This window comes from Metarhizium album, assembly GCF_000804445.1.
Source record: "Metarhizium album ARSEF 1941 chromosome Unknown scaffold_10, whole genome shotgun sequence".
Lineage (NCBI taxonomy): Eukaryota > Fungi > Ascomycota > Sordariomycetes > Hypocreales > Clavicipitaceae > Metarhizium > Metarhizium album.
Genome location: NW_024467584.1, coordinates 715,472 through 733,041, shown reverse-complemented (window position 1 = coordinate 733,041; position 17,570 = coordinate 715,472). Strand labels below are relative to the sequence as shown.

Here is a 17,570-nt window from a genome sequence, read left to right as displayed (position 1 = left end):
ACGGTAAGAAAACGGAGAAAAAAATAAAAAAATAAAAATAGAAAGAAACAGAAGCAGCCAAATCCTAGATAGGTGGTACAGGTTTCAAATCGGCGGCATGCCCATGGACGCCAGGCCTGGGCAACAATGCTCCTGTGATGGGTAGGACAGATATAAGTGTGCTGTTAGCCAATGCGTGTCGAGTTGCTTCGAGTAGCAACGACACTGCTGTTCGCGTGGTGAGAGAATGACAAGCGTCATGTATAAATTTCTTCATAATTGTCGGCGACGCTAGCAAGAGTCCCAAGATGGTCCCGAGATGAGCCAAGTGCGTCGTAGGGGACGCAGAGTACGAGACTGGTCCAATCATGTCTTCAAAACACATCTTCATCCGTCCATTCGCTACCGGAGATGATCCGGTCGCCGTCATGATCAAGCACGACTGGCGCTGCTGCATAGGGCGTCCCTGGCATGCCCCTTAGGCGTTTAGCCTGGCTGCTTGCAGGTCGACAGCCCTGTTCTGGCTCATATCTCTTGCCGCGTGCTGCTAAAAGCTTGCTGTAATAGTCTTCCGAGACGTCCACTTCCGGCTCGCTGTTGTCATCGTACGTCTCCCAGTTCTCAGATCCGGACATGGCAGTTGATGTGTGTGAGTTGTTTGATGTTTGCCTTGAAGGCGCGGCTTGTGGGTATGCAGAGCGTGGAGCGCGAATTGTCGCGCAACGACCATCGTAACCGTCGTCGTATACATCCTCGCAGTACCTTGGTTGCGCGTGGTTGGATAGGTTGGAGTTAGATCGCGTCCCTCGACAAGTCTGAGGACGATCGCCGTAGACATCCTCGGGCTCAACTTGGCGCACAATACTCGACTCGATGCCCGTCCCCCTGTACGGATTCCTCGGCGTCTGAAGTTGGGGAACCGCCTTCAAGTCACGCATCTTTGGCGGCGGAGCGCGGACTGGCGCACCGTTTCGAAGAGTCTCGCCCCGCGATTCTGGTCGGGATGCGCGCTCGGGAGAATTCCCCCCCGTCCTCAGGTTGGACAGGGGAACACGAGCAGGAATCCTAGAGGGACTTTCTCTGCCGTGCATCGCATGCGTCTTGCCTGGAGACTGCATTTTCTTTGTAACAGTCCGCCCCCCAGCTGTCGGAGTCTTGGTCATGGAGCGAGGCGGCGCGGCCTTTGCGCTCTGGGCTCTTGCGAGACCTGCTGATTTTTTCACCGTCGACGGAGGTGCTTTTGCGGGAGTTTTGCATCGCGAAGCAGGGCCAGCCCTCTTCGGCTCCTCTGGCTCTAATTCGTCCAGATAGCGCTCTCCAAATACCAAAAACGGCCGACCATATTCAGCCTCCCAACTTTCGAGCATCTTGCGGACTTCGGCAGACACCTTGGGGAGTTCCTTGGCTATCCGCTTGCGCATCTTTTCCTCCCTGAGAAGCTTGCCGGGGTCTCGCTTCTCGCCCTTTTGGCCGCGCATCATCAGACGAGAGGCATCTTGACTCGATGCCGCGAGGTCGTCCCGGTCCTTGATCAGGCTCTTGTGTCTGTCAACAACCGCCAGAATTGGCGCGCGCTGCTCTTTCAGTGCCTCTAGTCGTGCAACCTCCCGCTCGTGTGCCTCCAACAGGGCGTCACTGTACACGTCGGAAAATGCAGGAGTGAACTCGAGCATCTCGTCTTCCGAAAAGTACAGCGAATCCCACAGTTCCTGGAGCTTTACGCGGGAATCTTCAACAAAGAGATGCAGGTTCTCTCTCTTTAATTCGTTCAATCGCGCCAGCTCATCTTCGAATTCATTGATTTGACGGACGCCGCATCCCCTGTTTTGGTTAAGGAAAGCCCTAGTTTCGCCTTCATGGACGCCAAGCTTCAGCCACAAGGCCTCGACAGCGGATTTCAGGTCCTTCAGCCTCTTCTCAAGGTTCTTTTTCTCTTCTGACAGACGATCCCGCTTCGTCTGAAGCCTGTTGAGATCTTCCTGGTGAAGCCCAAGCTGCTCAGGCGCATCTCTGTAGTACTTGACAATGGCGCTGTCTTGCTGAGCTTGTGGGGTGCCAAGTTCCGCCCAGAGTTGAATGATCTGGTTGGAAAATGCCTGCACCGAAGCAACACGGCGCATATATTCGTCGTACACTCGAGTAAATTCAGCGTCCAGCTTCTCGACGTACGTGTTGGAGATGTCGAAAGTGGGCGGAAGAGACTGGTTGGGGCCCGTGGGTGGAAGAGCGATCTGAACAAAGGTTGGCTCGAGATGTGATGAGTACGACTCGAGGGCTTCGACGAGCGCTGTATCGAACATTAGCACGACGAGCCGCATTGTTCCAACATGACAAAGTCCTACTTTTTACCTGCTCGAAACGCTCCTTGTGCAGACGACTTATTTGGATATGCTTCTCTCTGAGGCCCTGCAGGCAGCGGTTCAGAGGGTACGTGATTCTGAACTCGTCGTCTTCCTGGTACTCTCCCCTCCGGGGCTTGGAGTCGTCCAACGACGCTTCCATTTGTCGAATGGTGGTGATGATCTTCTTCGCTTCATCCACCATTTCCTTCTTCTCCGTCGTCACCAGGCGCACTTGGTTGTTCAGTGCTTCCGACAGAGCGGTAAAAAGCTGCGAAGTGGTCAGCCTTGTTTTGCGAGGGGTTGCATGTGAGGCGCAAAGGGCGAGGGGGAGGGTACCTCCGATTCCCGAGCCTCGCGCTCATGGTTGGGCACTCCAATCTCGTCAAAGAGGTCACTCAGCTGCGCAATGCTGCCATTGACCTGCTGGGCCAGGTAACTGGTGTCCATGATTCTCGTGGGGCGTCACGGTCAAACGAGAGCAGATTTGGGCAAAGTGACGCTTCCTTTGCGTGGATGACGAAGCTGAGATGAGGACAGTGGTTGTTTTGGCTGGTATGCCCGTGTCGAATTTGCCGCAAAGTGGCGCCCTTGTCTGTTCCAAGTCGGTGGGTTGCCTGCAGTTCTATCTCCGGTCCGTGTTTACTTGGCGATCCGAAGTTGTTGCCGCAGTCAGTCCGTCGTGCCGAAGTCTTGTACTATGGGGTCGACGGAAAATCATCATATGCGGACTATCGCGAGAGTTGGTGAGGCATCTGAGCCGGCGGTGGAATAATGAAGCCCCCAAGGTTATTGCCCGCGACCAGGAAGGCGTGAGAGGAGGGAGAGATGTGGGAGAAGCCATGTTGACCCAATGTTGCTTTCGATTGGCCACGAGGCCATGTTCCGCTGTTTAGCCATGTGTTCGGCAGAGCACCGTTGCCATGACAACGTCGTGCCCCGCTCGCCGCCTGGACATTGTCGAAAACCATAAGCTGCGCAGTTTGTTCCACAGAAATCGCCCATTGGGATTTGAGTCAACTAATCGCCGTTTCAGATTCGACAGCACCTGGACGCCATCCTGTGTTTTGCATCCGCTTGATTCAATAGCCTGAGGGGGGGCTCAGTGGCTGCATCAGACCGAACCTGTTTGCCGTCCACCTGGTCGCCGCCGGGTAGCAAGAACCGGACCTCGTCTACTCAATGCTTGCTAGCCACTCAGTTCTCTGCTCCAGAGCGAGGCATGCATTCTTATAGATACCACTAAGAGTCGTATAGTTTTTCGTTGTTCCTAGGAAAGACCTACGTATAACTCCTTGCTGCGCACCTCGGCGTGACTTGTGACTTGAGCTGACGCCTATTGCAAGAATCACCTCCTCACTTGACACCTTCTTGTTTGGATGGCACCAGACCGTTGATCAGCAGGAGAGACAGATTTGCAAAGGAAATCTACAGCATTTTTACTCCTGCAAGTTGTATCAATGCCGATGCAAGAGGACCGCAATCGCCCGCACCATGGAGTTCACTACCCAGGATGGGAGGCTTGATACGTAACGCTTTTCTGTCATGCTCATATTGGGAACAGGAATATAACGGTTGATTCTCAGCAAGGCTCGGATGGTCTGTCAACTATGATTATTTACATACATGGACAAGACCGTATCGCTGCTCGTACATAAATTGCTGGCATTCCCTCAAGCACCGGCGGCAGAGACAGCTGTACCCGGCTCCTGTGCCTTGGTTCAAGTATATTGATAATCCAGCCCGGACCCTGTATAGGGCAAGCACAATTGCCTTGGGCCTGAACTTCTTTGACTTGGGTCAGCACGTCGCTCGATTTGGCATTGTCGAATGTGCAACCACCCGAGCCGCGGCAGTTGATGCCCCGAGCGGCGGCGCTGGCGACAAATGCGGCCATGATGCTGAGGGATACCATGGTGATGCGGGATGCGTGACGGAGTAAAGCAATCGTCTTTGTGATGAAGATGAGAGCTCCTGGGTGCAGCAGCAGGCTGTTGTTATATAAGATGGTAAGACGTGGGAAAGCAGAAGCGTCCTCACTGCTCAGTCGAGAGACCAGTCGGCAGACCAAACTGCAAAACTTGTCGACGGCGAAACCTTCACCGCAGTCGAAAGCCGATTCTGGGACAAACTCCAAGGGATGTACCGACTCCCTGCTCTGCCTGCAGTATGCTCTCATTGACTCCAACCGCGCGGCAAACACGAGAATGCATTGTCACACGGTTTCGAATCCTTCCACTACCCTATTCGTCGTACAAACCCCCATGCTTTCCGCTGTCTTCTCAGTCGCTAAACCAAACATGGGAAGCTACGGAAGACACAGGCGAGATTACCGCTGAGAGGAGGTCCACATGGTTGGTCGGGCCTGGATGAGACGCCGAGCGGCAGATCGTCGTGATAGTTCAGCCCGCCGGCGAGTTCCGTCTAGCTTCTTGATGGACCCCAATCCCCATCGTCAGCGCCTACATCCTTTCGTCCAGCTTGGATGGGGCGAGTTCGGGGTTCTGGATTGATGGAGTTGCTCATATGTAGCTTTCCTCGGCGTCAAAGCACAAATGAGGTACTCCATCGTCATCTCTGCCGCCGCTCCCACCGCCGCACCGGGCATCAACTGCCGCGGCTCCGGCCTCTGCCCATCCGACGGCGCCGCCGGGAACCTCATCAACCTCAAGGCCATCGTGGACGGCATCCAGCCCCGTCATCGACGCTACTCAACCGGCCAGCAGATTGCCTGCACCGGCACCCTCTGCGCCTTTTATCAAAACGGCGCAACGGGCACGGCGAGGCAGACGTCGGGCTTTCCCCGGGCCTTGCTTGACCACGGGTGCAAGAAGTGCGGCTCCGTGCCTACTCAGCCGGGCAACGACGTGAGCAAGGGAGAGCTCACTGTGAATGTTGTTGGAAACCCTCACTGCCAGGGTGCTTGCTAGAGCGGAGCACAGGAAGCCGGATGACGGCCATGTACTTACTGTTTTTTTGGGTTGGCGTACGCAATTCCGCATTTGGGCCTCACACCTGAGCAACGAATCCAACACAAGAAAATACTTGGGCTTTGCGAAGCGTTCCGTCATAGTTTCCATATTTCCGACACATCACGCGTCATGTTGTCGGCAGAAGAGTTGTGGTGTGCCTCAGTCGAGCCGAGCCTCTTCAATGTCGCATCAGCCTCTCCGCCCAAGGGAGTCAACAATCCCGCCCTACATGAAGTGATCAGGGAAGCGAGACCACAGACAAATGCTAGCAAGGCATCCATGTTGTCCCTACAGAGCATCGTGCAGGAAACTAACGGGGTTCTCTCTGGTCCGCACACATTGCCCCATTCTTCGACCCGTGACATGCAAGGCCGCCTGAGAAAAGAAGCTATTCCGAGATGCCACGCCGCCCACGCCCAGGTCTCGGCTGTCGCTTGTGATGCCGGTCAAGCGGAATCAGGCAAGAGAGCATTGGAAACAGACAAGATCTACCGACCTGCGACGCCTCGCGGCTTGAATAAGCACTAAACGTAGCGCGACCCGTCCAGGCCTTCCAGGGGCCATCATTGCCCCGAGTCGCCGGGCACTCCAGGCTGGAGGCGTCTCGCTGCCCGTTGGAGCATCTTTGCACGACGACTCCTGGCCGGCTCCCCGGATTTCAATATCGAAGCCGGCTGCCACCCCATCGTCGACGGCCACAGACGTTGCGCTCCGCATCCCAGCCGGTGCAGAATGTAGTGCAGACGATATGGACAAAAGTACCCGTCCACTTCCTCGTATTTGTCACGAGCCTCCTTTCCATGCCCACGCTCCATGCCTGCTAGAGGCCGCCATTCTGCCCAAGCAGTCGATTCCCCAGAGCCCAAGGCGGCAAGGCAAGGCCGTGAGTGCCTCGTTGCCATGGTGCGTATAAGCTCTGCAAAGAGCTCCCAGACGACCCAGGGGAGAAATGGCATAAAAAGCTGCCCCGTTGCCGTCTGGGGCAACTCCCCGGCAGAGACTCCCCCCCTGACGCCGACGCGCACCTCGTCAACATGCACATCTCTCTTCTCCCGGTCTTGTTCGTCTCCGGCGCCGCGGCGCTCGGAATCAACTGCCGCGGCTCCGGAGTCTGCTTCTTCAACGACGCCTCCCTGCAAGCCGTCCACAACCAGGTCGGCAACATGATCGCCGCCGGCGGCGGCAACCGCTACTACTGGGACGGAGGCAAGCGCGCCGTCGTCCCCCGCGGAGCCCGTTGACAGCCTGGCTAACACGGAGGCAGTGCAAATCGCCTGTTCGCAGGGCTCCCAGGGCAGCGTCTGCGCCTTCTACCAGAACGGCGCCTCGGGGTACGCCTGGGACGCCTACGCCCAGATCCAGGGCCTGCTGGACCACGGGTGCCGGCAATGCGGCTCGATTCCTACCCTGCCGGGCAATGATGTCAACACGGGCGAGCTCACCGTCAACTATGTCAGGAACCCGTGCTGCCTGGGCGACTGCTACTGCTAAGGAGACGAGGCTTGTGCTTTCTGTCGGCCGTGAGAGATCCATCGAATCGTATCGCGTAGGAAGAAGGTGAACGATTACAAGGGATGGATGAGGCTGCCGAGGGATCATGTTCTGGGCTGTATATACGTGTGGGATGAGCTGCGTTTGACCGGGTCAAGTGCTGCGTCAGAAGACATTCAGTCGAGGCACAAGTCTGACATGCCGTCATGGGAGATTCCTTCATCGTATCTCAACACGGAAAGAAGTATCGTCATTGCAGAAACAATCGACTCGTGGTGTATCGGTATGCAGGTCGTACCCCGATTCCCGTCGCCAACTCGCGTTCCCACACGACGAGCGGAGAAAACGAGACTGATCTAGTCACGTCGTCGCTGCGAGACGTGTAGCCTCGGCGATTTGTGCCCGCCGAGTCGCGCCATTTGCGAGACGAGTGAGGATGCTGTAGTTGAAGTTTGGAGTTTGCGTGTGCGTCGGTGCGTGCGTGTGTCGAGTCCAACAGAACAGTCAGCAATGCTTTTGAAGTTGACGGCGGTCAAAGGTCGGAAATCCAGACTCGCAACTGCCACCAAACATCGCGCTGCGCACATGAACAATTTTGCATCGCATCCATACAATAATACATGGCGCAGCCTGGAAAACGACAATGACGCAACAGGAGGCGCGACGACTCAAGATGCACACCTACGTGCACACTTGGTGAGCGAGAGTCCAGGCATGATCAATGACCACAACCATCATCAGACACATCTCCAGCATCCGCATCTCCGTTTAAAAGAAACATGTCAGCCAAACAAGAAACAGGCCAATGGTTGCCCTCAAGTGTCAGCACCGCACGACTCAACTTGGCGTCTTCCCGCACCATCGTTCCAGCAGTCGTGCTCACGGCCGTGAAGCTTGTCCAAGATTGGGCTCACCGGCTGAAACCGCTCTCTCACGTTGCAGACCTCCTCCAGTAATTGCTTGAACTGCAGCCCCCCTTCCTTTTTGACCTCGAATGCCAGCAGCTTGTGTCGGATTTCCATAGCCCTCGATCTGCCCAGCTCAGTCACCCGACCGAGTGCAACCCCCATTGCTTCTTCCCATTTGCCAACCAGTCCAGCTTGTTTGAGTAAATATTCCTCCTCCAGCTTCAACATTTGGTCTGCAAGCTCAATATCCATGTAGATGGCGAGCCGGTTGCGGCAGGTGACGTCGGGAAGCTCGGTTTCATCGCGGCTCGCACCGCTGCCTCTTGCGTCACCCTTTTTCGCCTTGTCAGCCTTGCACACCCGCGGCAGATCTGCCTTGTTCACGACTTGGTGTGGACGTGGACCGTGGTTGGCAATCCTGTCAGCAGACTTGCGAGCTGCGTCATCCGCGCCGACACGGTCTGCGCTTGGTGCCGAGTCCGAATCTTTGCCACCAGCCTCCCTGCTCTGTGTCTCGAGATGCAGATGCACACCTTTGACGCGCGACTCTCCGACAGAGTCCTCTGGTTGTTCTGTGTCGACACCAGAGGGGCTCTTCACGAGATGCCGCGGCGACGGGACATCGTCGTCAGGTTTCAAGTCATTCTTGGGTTTGCACGGTCGAGTGACATCGCTTGTCCAAGATGCGCGCGAATCGATGTCGCCAGCCATTATGTACAGAGACACCGCCAAAGTACAGCCTTGTCCTGCTCTGCAGTTCTGGAACACTGCAAGCTCTGCACGACCACCGGCCGCGCTGATGTTATCTTTATATAAAAAGAGCCCGATGGTTGAGGCCTGACTTGTCCATCGCCGACATGCAGATGTGCCCAAAGATGACCAGGTCTCATGGCGGTCTCAACAGGCTTTCTTGACGGCATGAGATGAGTGGGCCATGCATGACGATTCTTCCCTCTCCATCATGACAAGCTCGCATGCATTCGACAGCGAGGGTCGGAGACCCCAAACCGTCCCAAGGCGTCGGCAGCATGAAGAAAGCGCCAGGTATCGTGTTTTCGTCAGCTGCGGTCAACTACAGTGTGTTCCAGACAAATCTTCAAAGCCGTCTGAATCGTTCCACGTCGCGGCCGCATCATTCAAAGACACGGGTTGTCGATAATTCAAGGGGAAAACAGCCGACTCTGTCTCTTCCAAGGACAATCAATCAGCTGATCGACTTGCATGCTGTGCCAGCCCAGATGCGATGCAGCACGCCACAGCTTGCTTCATAGGCCACGGAGAGGCAATATCAGCAACGAAACCACTGATCTCCGATTAGAAACAAAATAAAGCAGTGTGAATTAGAAGGCCGAGGGTTGTCTAAATATATTGTCCAGTGAGTATCATGAGTCGCCAATATTTTCGTGTGCAACCATACAGCTGCTTCAGAGGCTCGTGGCCGACATTCTTTAAAAACGCTGGTTTCTCAGTATCCCGAAATAGCCACTTCAACCACTTCCTTGAAGAGAGCATCAATATCGATGCTGTGCCTCGCCGTGCTGCTACGTTGCAGAGAGGTGGAGTCAGGGTTGGGGGTCACGGCATCTCAAAGGTCGTGCCATCGATCTACGGCGCGGAGCAGAGCGGGGGCCGCTGCAGACTTGTAACGTCTAGATGAGTCAGTCGAGATGACTCGAGGCTGGTGACTGGAATTAATTGATCGTCATTCCACCAACTCGTCTCCATTGATGGCTCGATAGACTTTCCTTGCTGACAAGAAGCACACTCCCCGAGGTTGGTACTTCACTTCCTTCGACTTGGCACAATTTCATCCGAGATTGATGACGATTTCTCTAGCCGTTCCAGGTGAGACGCTGGCGCTGTTGTGATTAAACCGGATGATGTCAAATTTCGGCTGGAATTGTTGAAACTGCTGAGATTATGGTCCAAAAGAGACACAAAGTCAAGGAGCAAAGCTGTCACCGTCCATGTTCATCATGAGCAGCAAAAGAGGCTGGAGGACTAGGCGGAACGTCAAGATGCGCCACCTTGTCGTTGACAGCTTGGTCATTGACAAAATGTTCCAGCGTTGACTCGGTACCATGTCTGACAACACCCTTCAGAAAGACAGGATTGGAGACCGGAAGACTAGCACGAAGTTGGGCTTGCGTACTCGGACTTGAAGTAGGCAGCGTCCATCTTGCGCGGAGCAACCCGAGTCGAGTCAGAGACACCTGAGGTTTGTTGTTCGGGCCTCGGCATCATTAGTCCGAGGCCGCAGTAGGAAACACGGAGAAACCAAGCGCCGGCTGACGGGCTGGACCGACCTACACCCGGCCATGGTCCCCTAGTGTCCCTCCCCTCCCCTCCGCCTCCGCTCGCGGCTCCGCAACGCGCTGCCATCGCATCCAGGCAATGCCAGGCAGCATCAGCATCAGTCAGCCGTCTGACATCTGGACCATTTTCCTCCCGCCTCGCAACCGTCAGCTATAGACGACACGCCTGACCCTCGCCTCACGTCATGGTATTCGACAGTCAATCTCTCGAGGCCTCCCAATCGCCGCACCACATGACGCAAAACGGCCATATCGTCGCTCCCAACGCAGCCTCGGCCGTGCCCCGCGCTCTCCCCGACATTTGCTACACCTTGCGGCGGATGGTGATTGCGTTCCTGGACCAGCAGCCCGCCGACAGCGATGTTGCGCTGAAGAGTACACAGAAGCAGGCAAGGGCCTCGATCAAGACTGTCGAAGAGGCCCTGCGCCGGTACCAGTGAGTCGCCGCATTGCCGCCGCGGCCCGCCGTCGCCAATTTGGAGGCATTCTCATTCTCAAAATTGCCGAGGAAGCTGACCACGTCATCACCGCCAGACCCGACCAAATATCCCTCTCATACAACGGAGGCAAGGACTGTCTCGTCTTGCTCGTCCTCATCCTCGCCTGCCTGCCCGCTCGGTACGATTCCTCCGCCACAACCAACGGTGACGGCCCCGTCTCCAAAAACCCGCCGCCAACCATGCAAGCCGTCTATATCGCGCCGCTCGATCCATTTCCCGAAGTCGAAGAATTTGTTTCACGCACAACAAGGGAGTACCACCTCGACCTGACCCGCTACGTTCTCCCAATGCAGCAAGCCTTGGAGGCATACCAAGCCGAGAAGCCTGCCGTCAAGGCCATCTTCATGGGCTCGCGACGCACCGATCCATTCTGCGAGTTTCTGTCCGAATTCAGCCCCACGGACAACGGCTGGCCCGAGTTCATGAGAGTGAACCCTATCCTAGACTGGCACTACACAGATATATGGACTGTAAGCTATCCCTCTGCGGTGACAACGTCTCCCCCGAAACACAAGCCTGACCTGCTTCCCATCAATCAGTTCATCCTCCGCCTCGAGATTCCCTTCTGCACCCTCTACCAACAGGGCTTCTCGTCACTCGGCGGCGTCAAAAACACCCGCCCGAACCCCGCTCTCGCCGTCAACTCTGAGGGGACCAAGTTCCGGCCAGCATATGAACTCACCCGCGACGACGAAGAGCGATTAGGCCGCGACAAGTAGACCAGCTGCCGGCGAACAAATAACGACATCATGATGGCAGAAAATCTGTAAAAGCCGCTACATACGGAGCAGGCGGGCGGCGGACTGAATGAATGGCGGCCCAGGAGTACTGAGTTTTTGCCCGTTTTCGCCCAGACTATTTGGATGAAATTCCTGCCAAGACGTACTAAATTCCAGTGTATATACCATAGACCATAGAGCATCACGGCGTTGAATGCATATATTATTCTAGGCCCTCTCGTCCGCCCACTCAAACGGCTTCATCAGCAAAGGCGCGCGTTCAAATTCCATCGCCACCTCTGGACGTTGCGAATCGTACCGCCCCAACATCTCTCCGCAGCCAGCGCAAGATATCGCGCGCAACTACAAGCCACATCCCGATGCAAACAATCTGGACCCGACATCAATTTCTCGTCGCCTCAAAGTCTCTACCTAGCCTCTTGCCGCGAGTCGCGACAAATCAACGAGCGATGTATGGTGTTCCGCCCCTGCAACGAACCCGTCTGTACCTCCCAAAGCCTACCGTGCTAGGAATTCAACACTCCTGCGAATAGCACCGGCAGGCAAGCAAGATTCAGATCCTATACCCGCCTTGTTAAAAATAACTACACTGTTCCCGCTCTCCCAAATGCAGTCGCACACACTCAGAGAATGCCCATCACGACGGCGTCTCGGAACGACTTGCCAAGGCCGGCAACGCCACTCTCTCGTCGCAGCTTATTTCAGACGATGCAAGAGACTAGGTGGAAAGCCTTGTCATCATGCAGAGTGCTCGATCCGTTTCCTTGGATAGCTTCAACTGCAAGCTGAACAGCCGACCCGCAACAACTTCGAGTCGATGTACCACTTACTTGAATTCTTTTAAACCGGGCACGTATCATGGCAATTATACTGTTGAGGTCGCACGACCTCGATGTCAGCGATTCATGAATCGGCATCAACCACTGACCCCCTGGCGAAGGGATGTAGCAATAGCGGTGCGGGGAATTTTAAGACCGTCGATCTATATCTTGTGGGAAAGTTGGCAAACAATACAATACACCTCATCGGCATATCTCGACTTCACCGTACTGATTGTTTTCCTTGACTATTCCCTCACCGCTCTGTGAGGGCCCTGGTATACAGGCCATGTGCCGCATGCTTTCGGGTTGAAAAGGCTCGCTGGAACTGGAATTCTGGGCATAAGCACAGCGTCGCAATTAGCTAGTCATCAAAAATTGCTCTCCTCACTGACATGACGCCTGTTTATATTTCCACGATTGTATCACATGTCATCATGGCCGACGAAAGATAAATTCACCAGGCCCACATATCTATGTACATTTTCCGCAGTTCGGACCGATGATGTCCTTACTTGGGATCGGTCTCCTTCTCCCTGGGCTTTTCGGCTTGTTCCTGGCCAGGAAGTGACAGAACCGGCAAGTCGCGGTCAAGAGCATACATGGCCTCTTCCTGAGCATCGTAATGGTGGAACAGGACCCAGAATATGCAGCCAGTCAAGGCAGCTGCGACAGCTATTCCGGTGTACATCCAGATGAACTTGGGGTCCTTGGCCACGGGAACAAATCCTTCAGAAATTGCGGAACCGAAAGCATTGGTGAAGAGATACAGAGACTGGACGAAAGACTTCATACTCGGAGGAGCCTTGGTGTAGGCATACTCGAGGCCAGTCACAGAGATGAAGATCTCAGAAACACCAATGAACACATATGCCGGCGTCTGAATCGCGACGTGGACATCGTTGGGCAGCTTCTTATTCTCAGCGCTCAAACCTGCCGGACACGCCCGGGGACTATCATAGCAGGGTCCGGCACTATATATCAGCTTCTGCACAATGGCAGCGTAGGCCATGCAAAGTCCAGCGAGCCAGAAGCCAATGGTGATTCGGGCAATGGGGCGCAACTCAATACCACGCTTGCGCAAAGCAGGGTAAACAATCTTCTCCAGGATTGGGGTGAATATCAAAATGGACAAGGGGTCGAAGTTTTGCATGAAGTCGTTGGGCATGCCATGGACCTGCATCTGACTGGCTTGAGTGACGAAGTTGCTGGAGAACTGTCCGTAGCAAACCCAGAAAATTGGGTAGAAGACAAAGACCTTGCAAGCTTTGAGGGCGCGCTTGAGTTCCTCAACAAAATGGTCATCCCACGCGACCTTGCCAGCCTTGCCGTGTTCGGCACGCCATGAAGGCTTGGCCCCGTCCAAGGAGCGAGTCGTGATCATCATACCAATAGCCTTGAAAGCATCGGTGATAATTTGGCCCTGAGGAGGGCGGATGACGTAGGACTTGCGCCGGAGGATGAGAATAGCAATGCCAACATTGAACATGCAGAAACAAAGAAGGAACGCGGTCCAGAATCCCTCGTACTTCTCCATGAAAGGTGTAGCCATAAGTGAGAGGGCGCCGACGTTGATGCACCAATAGAAGACCATGTAGATCCTCTGGTAGGTGATGGCAGGGTCAATGATGACGCGCTCTCCGCTGGCTTCTGTCCTGATGGCCATGGTTCGTCGCTGATACTGATCGGCAATCAAGGGGGCGATATTGGACTTGATGCCGCCGGTGCCCAAGCCAATGACCACCAATGCAGTGACATAACCACCGAGGCCAGCACCATTCTCGATCGCAACGGGAAGCGAGGTGGTCCAGAGGATGAGGAGGCCAAGCCAGTAGACGCCGCAGAAGATGAGGATGGTCTTGTACTTGCCGAGGTACTGATCCGAGATGATGGCACCGAGGATAGGCGTCACGTAGCAAAACCACTGGAAAAACAGGTTGAGACCAAATGCAGCCTGGTGGCCCATACCCAAGCCCTTTTGGCCGTCGCTACCATCTTTGGCGTTGCTGACATAGTTTTGAAACAAACCTTGGGCACCGTAGTAGGTGAATCGCTCAGTCAACTCAACAATGGCAATCATGAAAGCGGAAGCGGGAAGGTTCTCGCCGACACGGCGAAGAGTGTTCTTCTCATGGACGTTGGGCTCCTCGCCGTCGGCAGTAGGGCCAGTCTCGGAGTCGGAAATGGCGAGATCGCGCTTCTGATCCAACGAGGGCTTTTCAATATAACCGCCGGTCAAGTCAGTACCCCGACCAGGAACGCGCTCACTGAACTCCTCGTGGAGCCTAGATGATTGGAAAGCAATCTGATTAGTAGGAGTCTCTTTCGGCTGCTGATAGAGTTGCCGTCACTACAGTCACAACTGTGAAGATGGGCACCGACTCGACATGACGGCAAAGTGAGAAAAGGAAAAACATACTCGGCGGCCATGTCCTCGTGATTCTGTGCCATGGTAGCGATTGCTTCTTGGACAGCCCCCGGTACTTGGAAAGGTCCTCGCAGCGGTGGCGGGGGAGATGGGAAGACGGCGAGACAGCAAAAATATATGCAGAACCAAAGAAATACCTAGACGGAGAGGGGAAAGTCAGACCAGTCGACATTTAAACAAGATCTCGACCATAGCCCAGTCCCGGGGGGGACGTGAAGTGGGAAACTAAGTAGGAAGGCACGACTGGCAGGGGCGTGTCCGGATCACAAATCGGCAGGTCAGGATGGTGGATGGTGGATGGTGGATGATGGATGATGGTCCATGGACTTGGGCGCGCCAACCCTCGTAGAGAGGCACAACTTATCATCCATCAATGGGCCCTGCCTATCTGTGGAGCAGGGTTGTTTCTGCTCCGCGTGTTGTTTCTTGTGCTCGGCGCAGAACAGGGCCGAATGGCTTGCAGCGCCGCCTTCAGCAACACCAGGTCAGCTGCTCTAGCGTCTCTCTTCTCCGTCGCCAGATGGTTCCCTTCTGACTTCTGACCAGAGGGCCATGTCTCGCCCGCCCCGGTCGGCTTCAGCATGGGTCGGCGACGATGGGAGGCAAAGACAGGCGACGGAGGTGATGAAATGATGGAAATGGGAAACGCTGATGATGGCGGTGCCGGGTGGCTGCAGGCCCAAGCCCAAGCGGGAAGGCGAACCGACGGCCCTGCAAGCCCAGGCCACGGCCCACTGTAATGGTTTGTGGCTGCGGAAGTGGATACGGCCACTGGCGCCATTTGCACGGAGTACAGTACGTTCCAGCCCAGCCTTGCCTTTGCCGGTTGCCGCCTGGGCATTTTCTGGGCATTTCCAACGAGGCAGGCAACACAGCGCAGCGGCTGGATAAAAAACACTCAATGCTGCAGAATTTTGACTGCAACATCGAGTCATCAGCGTACAAGGACGTTGGCCAAAGCCGTTCCACCGTGCAGTGTGTAGTCCTTTCTGTCTGGGTGATCATGGTATCTCCATGCTGCAACGATACCGGACGACCGAAGAGGAAGTTTCCGGCCGTCACAGGATCTTTTGCTGTTCGACGCACACCCTGCTCAATGATAAGTCACAAACCACAACGCATCCCCGAAGCGACGTCGAGGGTCCGTCTGGTCATGTTCAGCCCCCGAAGATCAGGGCTTCTGGAAAGAGGCCACGCAGCGGCCCAGTCGGGACGCCAACGCCAGGCCTGTGATTACTCCGTAGGTTCTTCATGAAGCCGCCTGAACCTGTAAATCATTCATGACAACCGACTATATGGATCCCTCGGCCAACATACTGCTTGCCAGAACAAACCAGGGACACCACTGACAAGAGGACATGGACGCCACTCAGATCCCCCGCAGATTGGGTGAAGAAACGGGCCTCGACAGTTTGCGATGGATGGAAAGTGGCGTTGCGCCTCTGGCGAAGCTTCTTCCTAGCGCAGCTTCACGGTTATTTCCAGACCTGCAGATATTCCCGGCTTCCGAGGCTGCCCTCGCAGACAGGAACACGGTCGGCTATTGAGCGTCGTCGCCGAAAAAAAGCACGGCTCGGAAGCCTGTGAAGTGAAAAGAAAAGAAAAACACCGGACAGCCACTTGCTGATGGAAAAGGTCCGCGGGGTTGGGCCGTCGTCGTAGACCGTGGTGCACGGTCGGCGGCACGGACATGTGGCTCTCTGCTTTCTTCTTTTCTTCGGGACGTCGAGAGCTGATGCCCGAAGTGGACTAGCTCTCCCACAGCAGACGATCCATCTCCATGCCCATTTATTATTTCTCCTGATTAATCATAACATTGTACATACCTTGTGTACTCCGTACTTGCTGCTCCGTACTTTTTCAATGTCAACCTCTGACTCGACGGCTGGGCCCTTGGCTTGGATGTCGTTGGTCGGCTCCTTCTTCCCCGGAATCCAGTGACCAGCCTGGTCCTTGCTGACCCCAGTTTACAGCCATCATTTCCGCGTCCCACCTCTTCCTTCGACATTGGACCACCACCCATGCCAAGTGGGCTTCAGGAATTCTCATTTCACTGACCCGTACTCCGTATTGTCAATCATCAATAGTACTACTGCGTTGAACTTTCCGAATGCGGCAACATGGCTCCCGTGTCCAACACCATTTCAGATACAGCAAGTCACCAGCCCAAGGGCCAAGACATCCCGCTGCACAACACAATATCTATCCCCATGTTTTCATCGTCAACATCTACAGGGACCATCTGTTGTTGTCGTACGCAACCTGCTCCTCCCAGACTTGGCCACAACAAGCAACCTTCCCTGCCAATGCAACTTCTCCTCCCCACAACATCAGTTTGCAAGCTAACCTAAGCCACTTGTCCAATGCTCCGCCCATCTTCCTTAGACCGTGACACACTAGGTTGCTTCCAGATGTCGAAAAAAAAATGGTGAATTCCGGGGAAGCGGGCTTGCTCGGTTCTCCATGGCTTTCTCTGCGTTTGCATATACCGGGTCTCTTTCTTGTCTTAGTTTATGCCAACTACGCATTTACACTTTGCCCTCGAAACGGTCACACGATGGGGTAGGCAAGGCGAGGCGTTTCATGTAGAGCCTCGATGCCCATCATCGTCGCTCACAAGGAACTATGCCATGATTTGTCGTCATTTGTGACGAACAGGACGCTATTCAGCTGGGGGCTGTACTGATGAAGCATCCTGACCCTCATCTTCTGCTTTATTGCTAACTGCGCTTAGCAGAATAGAGACCAGGTCTTTTCCGCACCGTATAATGCAACTAAATGGTTGTAATAAGCGTAGTATTACCATGTAACTTGGCGTCGTGCTGTGATATTACCAGGAACGGTGAGCAGACGACGTGCAACTACCCTGTTTTCTTGCATTTGTTGGTGTGAACCTGATGACATGTCGGTCAACAGGAACGAAGTGTATAGCCATAACAACATCTAATGTGTGTACCCTTTGTAGAATTAGCACTCGAGTTTCCATAACATGTTCGCCGCGTAGCATCTGTCTGGAGCCGGCGTGGCGATCATCATATTTTGCTGCGTGTGCCACTATTGCCTATGAGACCTGACTAGCC

At 54.8% G+C, this 17,570-nt stretch overlaps 6 protein-coding genes across 6 annotated transcripts; 3 read left to right on the top strand and 3 right to left on the bottom strand.

The window, feature by feature from the left end:
• Positions 1-353: 353 nt before the first annotated feature.
• On the bottom strand, positions 354-2,768 carry MAM_04652 (Microtubule-associated protein, MAP65/ASE1-type; the record flags this gene model as incomplete). The annotated part of the gene is made up of 3 exons (XM_040823450.1): positions 354-2,266; positions 2,322-2,589; positions 2,658-2,768. 3 exons carry the CDS (start codon positions 2,766-2,768, stop codon positions 354-356), a joined length of 2,292 nt encoding a protein of 763 aa, XP_040678703.1.
• Positions 2,769-4,873: 2,105 nt separating this feature from the next.
• On the top strand, positions 4,874-5,248 carry MAM_04651 (Killer toxin, Kp4; the record flags this gene model as incomplete). Its single annotated transcript, XM_040823449.1, has 1 exon — positions 4,874-5,248. One exon carries the CDS (start codon positions 4,874-4,876, stop codon positions 5,246-5,248), a length of 375 nt encoding a protein of 124 aa, XP_040678702.1.
• Positions 5,249-6,324: 1,076 nt separating this feature from the next.
• On the top strand, positions 6,325-6,781 carry MAM_04650 (Killer toxin, Kp4/SMK-like, core; the record flags this gene model as incomplete). Its single annotated transcript, XM_040823448.1, has 2 exons — positions 6,325-6,526; positions 6,555-6,781. 2 exons carry the CDS (start codon positions 6,325-6,327, stop codon positions 6,779-6,781), a joined length of 429 nt encoding a protein of 142 aa, XP_040678701.1.
• Positions 6,782-7,596: 815 nt separating this feature from the next.
• Positions 7,597-8,400, bottom strand: MAM_04649 (uncharacterized protein; the record flags this gene model as incomplete). Its single annotated transcript, XM_040823447.1, has 1 exon — positions 7,597-8,400. One exon carries the CDS (start codon positions 8,398-8,400, stop codon positions 7,597-7,599), a length of 804 nt encoding a protein of 267 aa, XP_040678700.1.
• A 1,789-nt stretch (positions 8,401-10,189) lies between these two features.
• On the top strand, positions 10,190-11,223 carry MAM_04648 (Rossmann-like alpha/beta/alpha sandwich fold protein; the record flags this gene model as incomplete). The annotated part of the gene is made up of 2 exons (XM_040823446.1): positions 10,190-10,440; positions 10,539-11,223. The coding sequence occupies 2 exons, from the start codon at positions 10,190-10,192 to the stop codon at positions 11,221-11,223; spliced, it is 936 nt and encodes a 311-aa protein (XP_040678699.1).
• A 1,350-nt stretch (positions 11,224-12,573) lies between these two features.
• MAM_04647 (Oligopeptide transporter) lies at positions 12,574-14,513 on the bottom strand (the record flags this gene model as incomplete). The annotated part of the gene is made up of 2 exons (XM_040823445.1): positions 12,574-14,347; positions 14,482-14,513. 2 exons carry the CDS (start codon positions 14,511-14,513, stop codon positions 12,574-12,576), a joined length of 1,806 nt encoding a protein of 601 aa, XP_040678698.1.
• Between the last annotated feature and the right edge of the window lie 3,057 nt (positions 14,514-17,570).